At 44.9% G+C, this 11,054-nt stretch overlaps 1 protein-coding gene across 2 annotated transcripts in view; it reads left to right on the top strand.

The window, feature by feature from the left end:
* The window catches only part of LMO3 (LIM domain only 3), a 60,935-nt gene that overhangs the window by 292 nt on the left and 49,589 nt on the right, over window positions 1–11,054 (top strand). The window contains exons 2-3 of one of the 2 annotated variants that reach the window (XM_063395182.1): window positions 118–183; window positions 7,754–7,967. In XM_063395182.1, the coding sequence (XP_063251252.1) occupies window positions 7,762–7,967 (206 nt within the window). In that variant the 5' untranslated portion in view covers window positions 118–183; window positions 7,754–7,761. Of the gene's footprint in view, window positions 1–117; window positions 184–239; window positions 1,270–7,753; window positions 7,968–11,054 lie in introns of those variants that run through there. The other variant, XM_063395180.1, reaches the window with a different exon arrangement.

The raw sequence follows: 11,054 nt of genomic DNA, 5'->3' as shown, positions 1-11,054 counted from the left end.
CGGATCCTTGAGGACCTCATTATTTTAAACTTAAAGAATAGCGATCTCCCTCCCCACCTCTCCCACCCCCTCTTTATTTTTTTCCCCAAACAATGCTTCTTTTTGACCTTTTCCAAGGAGAAGAGCTACAAAGCAGCCACTGTGCTTATTGAACTGCCTCCCCTGTATCGCTTAATTGAGAAGGTAAGTAAGGCAACTGTGTACATAAGCTTTGGGTCATTTGTGTATGTGTGCCTGCATCACTCTCTCTCGCTCTCCCTCTCTCTCTCTCTCCCTCTCTGAGTCATAAGCCGGGGCTGCAATACACACACACATCTCTGCACTGCAACTTTCACTCGAGCTGCAGCTCTGCTGAGACTGTTTTGTTTAAATCATGTGAGGCTTCATTATTTTTATGATGAGACATGAAATACATGCACGCAGAGGATGCTGAGCGAAACCCATCCGACTGTACGTCTCGAGAAATAGCAGTCAAAGTTAACAATGAATTGCGGCCCCGCCGCTGCCCCCCTCCCCGTTATTATTGTTGTTATTATTCTTGCTTCTTCCAGAGCTTCTCGAAACATGCTCTCAATTATCAAGGGACTCGGTTAATTTCCCACTCCCCGGCTTTAATCCACAAGCCTCCCCGTACAGCAGTTTAATTTGCAGCCGGTTCGGTGCAGGGTTAACCCTTTGAGCGGGGCGGGGAGCCCGGGGGCGGCAGGGACGCGCTCGGGCTGCGGGCTCCGCATCCTCGCTCTGCCGGACCGGCGAGAGGCAAGGGCAGCCGGGCTGGCCTTGGGCACCTTCGGTACTTGTGTCAGCCAGCATTTCTCTTCTCTCCGCTTCTTTATTTTTATTTTTTCCCCCTGTTCTCCCCGCGCTCTCCCTTCCCAGCCAGCACGATACGGTATGCTAACGCCGCATGTGACAGTTTAATCAAACCCATTTGTTACAACAAAGCTGAGAGACCGCTGGGATTATAGGCTTACGGCAGAGTTAGGGGAGCATGTGGCTTTGTCGCTGGCCACCGCCGCGCGGGGCCGGCGGCTCGGGGTGTGCCGTCCCCCCCATCCTCATCATCCTCCTCATCCTCATCACCTTCATCACCCTCCTCATCCTCATCCCCGCCGCCCCCCGCCCCCGCTGCGGCGCGCCCGCGCTCCCGCTCACTTGACCCGAGCCGAGGAAGCGCTTGCTACTTTTGCCGGGATTTGGTGCTTCAATGAGGAGGAGCTCTCCAGGCGCCCGTAAATCAACTCATGCAGAAAAAGGAGAAAAGTTTTGGTAAGGCGGCGGTGCCCGGTGCGCTCCCAGGGGGCGGCAGGGGCTCCTCCTCGCTGTGCCATCCTCGCTGTGCCATCCTCGCTGTGCCATCCTCGCTGTGCCATCCCTGTGCCCCGAGGAGAGCAGAAATCCCCTTTCCTAGGACAGCTCTGTAGGACCGCGCTCTGCACCGTCCCCTTTTGCTTGGTGCCACAAACACCGCGACGCGCTGTCCCCGACACCTCTCTCTCCCCATCCCTGTGATGCTCGGGAAGGAATTGGCATAAAGGGCTTGAGCGTCTAACTCCGAAAAGGGATTCTTTGTTGCGGAGTGTATGTTTCTTATTTCTTTCTCTTTTTTTTTATTATTATTTTTTTTTTTTATTTTGCATGTGAGCTGCATCAAAATTGAACTCAGTCTTGCAAATCTCTTGTTGGCCTTTGCCAAGCACTAGCACTTTGCTGCCATGGTAACTGTAATTAAACTGATAAGAGTGGAAAAATGTCAGTATCTCTGAGCCTTGCAGCTGCATTGGAGAAAAAGGGAATCAAATTGGTTCCCAGCACCGCTGCTCTAAAAAAGGAGGGGGAGAGTGCTGGGGGGGCTGGGGGAGAGAGGTGGAGGGGACACGCCAGGGGTAGGAGCAGAGCTGAGCAGCTCCGGTCCCTGAGATCTGGGTACATCTATTTGCCGTGCTGTCCCTTAGGGGGCTACAGCCTGCAGGGATGCTCTGGGCCAGTGAACAGAGAGAAACAAGCTTTTAGGCCCAATCTAGCTTTCAAAAAGAGAAGGGGGAAAGAAGAAGAGAAATCTTTTGTTTGGTGTCTCTTGGCAATCGACTAGCCATGTTGGCCAAATTCTTTTAATCTGTATCACTGCTCCCAGCTATGGGACTGCATTCCCATTTTTATTTTTTGCCTAGCCTCTTCTCTTTTCTGTCTTTTTTTTTTTTTTATTTATTTTCATCCCCTCCTTCCCAACCCATATCCTTTATTGAGAAAGGAGAAAAATATCAAAAATAACAAAGAAAAAACCCCAGATTCCTCTGCAGAAAAAGGGCCAGGGGGTGAAGTTTGGTTATACACCATGGAAAATTAACTCAAAAGTATGGAGAAGAGGCTATATTCAGCGTGCTGCAATCCTTACTTTTATTTTTTAAAAAACCCCCGAGTGTTATGGAGTTGCGGTTACTTTGTTGTGTTAACTACAGAAGCTGAGCCTGTGCGGATGAATGGCACAGAACAAGAGAGCATAATGGAGGCAATCAAGCGTTAGGCTGGTTCACAATGCAATCCAGGCAATTAAAAGCTCACCAGAGTTTAAATGAAATGGTTCCACTTATTTCTGTGCACCACACTGCACAGGCTATTATTTATGTCTCTTTTTTTAATTATGATTTCCCTTAAACTGTCAAATAACTCAGAATGGCAGGGTCTCGGAGGCAATAAGAATTTTCCACTGAACAATTTACATGCCAATCTAAAACTAGTTACGACTCCTGATGTGCTACATATGAGTTCTGAAATGTTTCTTAGCTTCTGAAACCTCAACTTTTTTTTTTTTTTTCTGAGTCTGTGTGTGTTGCCCTGAATTACTGGAGCTCTGAATGCTTTTAGGGTGAAGCTACAAAGTGGGAAAGCACGAGTAAAGTATTCTTTTTATCTTCTCCTAGACCCCTAACTCTCTTGTTGTCTGTCAGTTTGCTTTTAAAGATTGATGCATCCAACACTTAATTTGTTCCAAACTGATTTTTCTTTTATTTTTTCCCTAAGTAGAGGCAAGTTTGCCCTTTTGTGCTGTCTGTGCCGCTGTCTTTGGTAGAACTGTGTGCATGCTTCTGAAAAAGGGGGCAAGAGTGGTCTTTAAAAGTTTGTAAGAGATCCAGTGCATAATATCCCACTCCTCCTCCCAAGGACTGCCTGTACCACAAACAAGAACTGAGTTCTGAGTGTCTCATGCCACGCTCAGCACCCTCAGGGACCAATCCCGCTTACAGATGCCTCTAAATCACTAACACAATATAGTTCATTACATCAAATCTTCATTCCCTTTGATTTTTGAGAAGGGTGATGATTTGAGCGAGATGGATTTCTGCTTCTCTGCCTTCCCCGGGAGCCTAATTTAGCTTTTTCCAGCAACCATTCCTCTTTATCATGAAATCATAGTTACAAGTCAGTTGACAGTGTGTTTCATCACACGACAATAACAATAAACAGGGAGGGGAGCCAGTTGCATGGAACTTATTTGAGGAGATCGGGGAGAAATCTGAAAACCTGCAAGTCGGGTTTTCAACTTCTCCCTTCACAGATCCTAAAGGTGGTGAGTGGTGAGGAAGAAGTCTTATTCCTGCCACAGCTCTGCAGTTTGTGTGCAGTATCCTGGGGACTGGGGGTGGAGGAAGGGAGGGAGCCGAGGGGAGGATAGAGGAAGCCCTTGAAAGCATATTGGGGTGAAATAAAAAGGGTTTGTTTGACAGTGACAGACTAGGCACTGAAATTCCTCAGTTCTGAGAACAGATCTGCTCTGTGATGCAGAGCATGGGTAGAACTCTGCAGAACTGAAGGGAAAGCTGGGTTTGATTTTTCTTTTTTTTTTTTTTTTCCTTTATTTTACAGCCTGGGTGTAGCACTTAGGGAATTGTATGATGTTTTGAAAGTGCTCCATAAGCTCTGCTGTCTGGGGGAGGGGGGGAGGAAGGCAGCCAGGCAGCAGTGCTGTGCACTGCCACCTGATATTTCAGGAATGAGCAGTTTGGATGGGTTTGTGGATGCTGTCAGCCTCTGAAAAGGCCCTTCCCATGTCCTAGGAAATAAATGAGTACTTAAACCGCAGCCTGTGAAAAGCTGGCTGACAGTAAGGTGCAAGGTATTCTTATTGCCAAATTAAGGGAGAGCTAAAAATACACGAGGGTGTATCTGGAAAGTCCAACTGCATTGGAGATCTTATGGGAATGTTAAAGGGCAGAGAGAAGGTCTGTGAGGTGATCTGCGTATGGGTGGCTCATACAATGCAGGGGAAAGAAAGTAATAAAATTTTCTCTTGTCATAACTAAGGGATTTAAACAGGGAGTGTGAAGAAAAGGACATTTTCAAATTCGGGGGTATGTCAAACACTTCTTGACTTTGTTTAGAGCCCTTCTACACTTCCAAAAAGGCAAAACTTCTTTTTTTTTTTTTGATGATGAAGCAGTAGTCTGGGGAATTTTAAATAATAAAATAGAATCAGCTTCATGGCAAGGAAACTGAGAACAGATCAGATCTATCAGAGGAGAAAAGCATTCCTTCCCTCCAAAAGCTGCTGCAGACAGAATCCCTAATCTGAAGATGCTGCCAGTGGGGTGTCAGCACTACCTTCTCCCTCTGCCTCAGGAAAGGAGACATGCAGGGTTGCAAATACTCCTCCATGGGGTGTTTGTCCCTTTGCAGTTGTCCCTACAAGAAGGATTTGGGCTCACCAGAGTGAATGACAGGGCTCTGCCTTTCCTCGTGTAGTAAGTGCCTCAAAAGCTGTGCTGGCTCTGTGCAAGCTGCAGTTTTATTTGTAATACAATAACCTCATGTTTGCAGCATATACCTCGGGAATTATCAGGCTTGATTACTGCAATCTGCTCAGACATTCAGTTGTTTGGCTGTGTTTCTGTGGCATCTCCTTCCCTTCAGACAGCTCAGGACAGTAGATCAGCCTGGATCAGAGACTGTCAGCCTCCACTCTCTAACCCGCTTCCTTATCAGGCGATGAAATTTTTACATTAAGATTTTTTTTCGTTAAAGCCTTTAACTGTGTTAGCTCCTAGTTTATTCTGGTTTCCCTCGAGCTAAAGATTAAAGTCCTAGAACAGCCCTTCATGCTTCTAAACTTTTTCTTTTTTTTTTTTCCTGAGTTACAAGAAGTTTATACAAATTGTGGCCGATTTTATGCATTTGTCCTCTGCGTGGCCAAAGAGAGGGTCTGGGGATAAGCTTGTTGTTGGCACCTAGTGGATATTTACACTCCAGTGTCATAAGCAACATTACAGATTAAGGCTTTTCGAGCAAGTGATGTTATTAGAGTTTCAGCAGGACTTCCCTTTACAGTCTGGTATAGGTTCCTTTGCCAAAAATCTCTGATATTTTCACTGCTTTGAGTCGTTTATTGGTAGTCATGTTACTTTGCTGTTTCATGGACGTACCCTGGATTCAGGGGAGCCAGCTGTCAATTGAAAATGCTGTAAAGGCTCAGCCTTTGTCTCATGGTGCCTTCTCAAGAGGAAATGTGCGTGTTCATTCCCAGATCTGCCCCAGACTGTGGAGCCCAGCGCAGGGCATGGGATCTCATCCTCCCCTTTGGGAAAGAGAGACAGATTTTAGGAGTCCCTGAGTGGTGAGGAGCTATGAGCACCAACTGGGGAGTGATGGGAGCAGCAGCACTGACAATTTTTGTACTGCTTGATAGAAAAATACAGACCTTACACTTGTGTCACATAATTTAGGTGTTGTGCAGCAGCACTGCCGGGGTGCTTTGGGGTGTCTGCACACCCCCGGACAGCTCCTCACCAGATAAATGTATCACCCCAAGGTGTGTGATAGCTGCACTGCAAGGAGAGGAGCAAGGCTGCTCTGCTCATGTGTCACAATGAGAATTGCTGTTTCTAATTCAGCTTTGCAGGTGGGACTTGGGAGTTCATCTTGGGAATGCTGGAAAGTCACTTAACTGGCCATGCAGTCGCTGTGCTCCACATAAATTCCATGTGTCCTACACACACCTGTGTGAAGATCCCTGGGATGCCTCAGCCTCTTGTCTTTGCAGCCTCAATACCCATAAAGGCACGCTCTGCCTTTGCTTCCAAAGTTATGTTCATTTTCATGGTTTTTCTTACGAGGGATTTCCAGAAAGCAAACCCCAACCAAAGCAACCCCGACCCGTCTGTGTTGTAGCTCCCCGAGCCTGCCTGTCTGTGGTGGGGTCCCACAGCACCAGCCAAGAGCTGCTGATGGAAGCTGACATTGCCAAGCTTTCTTAACTCCAGATCATGGAGCATTCATGATTAGGGACTCTTGAATTTGCTCTTCTTTGCTGTGAGATTCTATTGGACCTTTCCCAGTCTCTGGATAATAATAGGGTTCCAAACCCCAAATGCTGGAACAGCATTCGTTCCCCAGTCTTGACAAATTCTCATTGCAATATTCCGATGTGCCCTAGTGAGTAGCATCTTTCTGAAGCCACATCACTGGTTTTAAAACAGTGAGGAAATTTACTATAGAACAGCGTGTCAGTTCTTCCCTTCTCTCCTGTGCCTGTTTGACGCCCACTGAAATATCCACAGAGCCATTATTTCTGCTTATCCTAAGAGGTAACTGTGAGAGAATTATCTGAGAGCCCTGGGATGGCAGTTTGTGCAGCTAAGCAGGGAGACCAGTCTGTGAGCACTTTGGGGCAGTGACCTCTCCCCATTTACTGTAAAGATGAGGGCAATTGATTTTTGGATGGATCCCTGGGAGCTGGCTGTGCTGCTCTGAGTAACATCGCTCAACTCCGTTCCACTTTTCACCAGTTCTGTCCATTAAACAGTGTTCCAGGTGTTTGAATGGTTTTTTAAATGCTCTCAGCTATTACATCAAAAGGGGTGTGTATATATATATATATATATATATACACACTCTTAATGGACACTGCTGTACTCCTTGTCCTGAAGTAGCTGTTGGCTAAAACTGGGATTGGAAAGCGGGGCAGAATTTTTTTCATATATATTTTTTTTCTTGATAAACTAGAACCTCTCTGACCTTGTGCAGATTATTTTAAGTCAGATTTTTCAGAAGGTCCTTACACAGCAGGCTGTGACTGGCATTGCTGGCACTGAATTCTTTGGAAATCTCATCGCTGCGTTAATATGTCTAAAAAGAAATAAAATACTAAAAAAAACCAAAATACCCTCTTACCAGCATCCAAATTTCTGTGTCAAACCTCTCAGAAACTCTTGCTCTGTGCCTCTGAAACTCCAATCTTTTCTTCTTTAAAACTGAAGTTCTTTTATATTTTATAAAGATAGTGCGAATAAGTCCAAATATGTGGATTTAACTGTGTTTGCCATATAGATATCCTGTTTATTTAAATTTTGTGTTGCTAAGTATTGGAGATGTGCTGTTTATTAAATTTTACGTTGCTAAATATTGGATACTGTGGCTGAAATTGGATGACTTTTCAAGTGGTCTTTTTTAATATTTCATGTTATTTTTTAAAATCTCATTTCTTTTCAGCAAAGAGACCAGGTAAATGAGGTGTTAAAGAGAAGCTGTGGAACTTAGAGCAGTGGAAGTTTCTGCTCTCAGATTTATCTTAACCTTGTTTTCAGCTTGCTGTGTACTGACTAGGTTATTTTATCCTACCTACACCATTGACTTTTAAATGAACTGGGGGTGGGGGGGGGAGCAGCGAAGTGGAGGAAGAAAAGGGCAAGAGGGGTTTTTTTTTGTGTGCTTGAGAAAATATCTATTTTCAGTCCTCTCTTTTTGTCTTACTGTATTTCAGGTATACAAATGCTCTCAGTCCAGCCAGACACCAAGCCGAAAGGTTGTGCTGGCTGCAACCGTAAGATTAAAGACCGATATCTTCTAAAGGCCCTGGACAAATATTGGCATGAGGACTGCCTGAAATGTGCCTGCTGTGACTGTCGCCTGGGGGAGGTGGGCTCTACCTTGTACACCAAAGCCAACCTTATCCTTTGTCGCAGAGACTATCTGAGGTAGGTCACGGCCTTCTTCTGCTCGCTGACAAACTTGGCAAGCCCCTGCAGCCCTTCCTGCAGAGCTGCCCTCGCACAGGCAGGGCTGCAGGGCCAGGCATTGGGGGAGAGGAGGGAACAAATATTGAAACACGGAGGTTAAATTAAAATCTGAGTCAAAAAAGCGCGCGTGACCGGCTGGTGGAGGTGGTTGCCACGTTTCTGATGCTGATACTGGTGTAGAAAAGTGTGATTCCCCCCTGCTTCCCACAGCACCGTGCTCCTGGGCAGGTGGGGGTCTCCTGTTCCCCCTCTCTTCCTCCTGGTAGCACAGTGGTGGCCAGATGTGGCATCCTGAAACCAGATGTGGTTTCCACCCAGCTCCGGGGCAGGGTTGGAGCCCTGCAGGTGGGGAATGTCTTCACTTTTGTCCTCTTAGTTTGCCAAAGGTTTTAATTTATGACTCTCAAGCTTTTATGAAGGTTGGCCATTAGAAGCTGGACCAGGATAACCAACTGACTTCCCCATTTTTTAATGACCATGACTCTGAGCTCCAATCCACTCTTTGTTTCAGCCCAAGTGGGATTGTGGCTAACCTGCGGCCACTTGTTAGAGGCATCAAATGGTCACCCGCTTTTCTATCTTCTTGTTTGCTTCTGGACCCACAATCTCAAAAGTGTTTGAGGAATAACTCGTAGCAAAGTACTGATGAGCAGCACCAGGATAGTTTATCCAGGCATCATGTGTCAACAGGGTTGCTTTGCAGGATATGAGTTTAACCGGGAAGTTTCATCTCCCTGGGCTCTCAATAGTAAATAGAGAGAAAAGGCTCCTCTGGGGTGATCCTGAGCACCTATTTCCTATGGCAACACCTCTCCTCCATTCCCTCTGGAGGGGGTCTAATGAGACTAGCTGCTCCAGGCTAAGGTGAACTACTGGGAATATTTCCCCTGCCCCTTTAGTGACGCCTTTTCCTTTTAAAGGGACATTGAAGTGGCTAATACATTGGGGAAAAATTAAAATTCTTTTTGAATGCGTCAGCTTCCAAGTTCTGCTTAAGTACAGGTACCAAACAGGAGGTTCCCACACACTGATCAGTGCCCAAGTTACACACCATGAGTAGGCTGGAGCAGGAATCAAGACTAAAGAAATAACAGCCATTGGCACTCTGGCTCTCCACGTAACCACCTCTAGAAAAAGAGAGTGGAACAAAAACCCTCACAAAGGCACTGTGCATTAGTTGAGCTGGGGCTGAAAGGCAGATCAGGTTCTTCAGATGGGCTTAGACTACTTAATGGTAAAAGTATTCTGCTACCTATTAAAGGTCTGAACTGAACCCAAGATAGAGCGCTGGGAGTTTAGCATAGAGGCTGCATTTTAAATCCATTGTGTTAAAGCTGCCAAAGTAGTAGGTAACAAAACCTCACTTTTAAAAACTGTTGGAACAGAAGAGAATTGTTGTACATGAACTCAGGTCACTTGTGGTCTTTAGGTGAGTGTGTGTGGAGAGGGTTTGAGAAAGGTTTTGGTGCGGGGATGTAACATTCCAATTTTTAAAACACATTTTAATGATCTTTATACAACAAATGCCTGCAGGAACAAGAGAACTGCTATGGATATTTCATCTGAGTTCCAAATTTACTGGAGACTTTGAGCTCGCTGAATCTCCCAAGTGCTAGTGCAGCAGATCTAATGTTTTGAAATCAAATGTTTAAAATCAAAACCAGAAATGATGTGGTAGTAAAGATATGAGCAAAGCATTTCCCCAGCACAGATGCATTCACACACGCTCTTGCTCTCTGGTCTTTGAAGGAGTGTAACAGGAGTAAATATTTTGCTAATAGATTGTTAAAACTCATGCTAAGTGATTCAGGGAAAGGAGATTTTTCTTTTTTGTCTGTCATGATCACATTCAAACTGGTGTTTCATTTATTTCTTCATACATACCACGTTTTACTTTTGCATGTGAAACCAACATACATGAGAAATCCTATAATTGGTTTTAAGATGTTTTGGATTTTTGTCTCCAGATTTATTGAGTCTTAATGAAGCTATTTGTTTATGACTTTTCTTTTTTTTTTTTTTTTTTTGAGTGATTCTTGTGAGTGCATAGATTTAAACTTGGTATTTACTCTAAACTTCAAACTGATGCACTTAAGGTAATTGCAGATAGTCATTTGCCTCATTGCATCTTATCTACTTAGTTATGCAGTGAACCTATAAAACTGATCTTTTTAGTGCTAATGTACAAACTAGTTAAATTTTCTCTAGCTTCGTAGTCAAATAAGCTTTCATATTTAGCAACCCACTTGATATGAATTTAAGGAACAAATTGCATTGTACTAATGATCACGTTAGAGTTCGATTATGGCTTCAAACTATCTTCTTAGGTTTTTTTTTTTTCTTTTTAACCATAAAGGGAATCTTCGCTGTGTATAAAACTGTTCTGCCTTCCTATTAATTTATGTGGTGCCCTCTAGAGGATAAGTGGCTTGAACGATACTATAAAGAGTAAAATTGCTTATTAACTTGTCTCTCAGTGTTCATTATGCCTTTCAATGAGGCAGGCATTCTACAGATGCTACAAGCAATCATGTAGCCAGTTTGGGGGCTTCAGCATCCACGTTTAAGTTCATAAATGGTGTGATTGTGTCTCTGCCTGTCTGCAAAAATACTTCCAGGGTCATTCATTTAGAGATGCCTGCCAAAAAAACCTACACCTTCCCCAAGCCCTGATGCACACTCCTGTGCTGCACTTGAGCCATGAGGTCCCCACTTTGAGCTTCTTACAAATGCTCTGTATCTTCAGAACTTAAAAACTTGCCTTGCTTTAGCTGCCTCCTTTGGTGAAATTAGTCAGTTATACTACATTAAATCCTTTTTCTCCAGATTGGGAGGGATTGAGGGAATGGGAGGAATCTTTAATGAAGTAATGAGCTCGAAAGGTGCTGTGGGTGTGAGGAGCTTTGCCCTGGGATCTGATTTGTGTCAGGCACTCCGGAGGTTTCCGAGGCGGGATACGACACCGGGATGGCAGCGGCAGGAACGAGCCCCGTTCTGCTAACAAGGATGGGAACTGACTGGAGTAAAGAGAGGGCTCAATGTTGG

Source organism: Prinia subflava, chromosome 4, assembly GCF_021018805.1.
Source record: "Prinia subflava isolate CZ2003 ecotype Zambia chromosome 4, Cam_Psub_1.2, whole genome shotgun sequence".
Lineage (NCBI taxonomy): Eukaryota > Metazoa > Chordata > Aves > Passeriformes > Cisticolidae > Prinia > Prinia subflava.
This window is presented reverse-complemented; position numbering and strand designations above follow the sequence as displayed.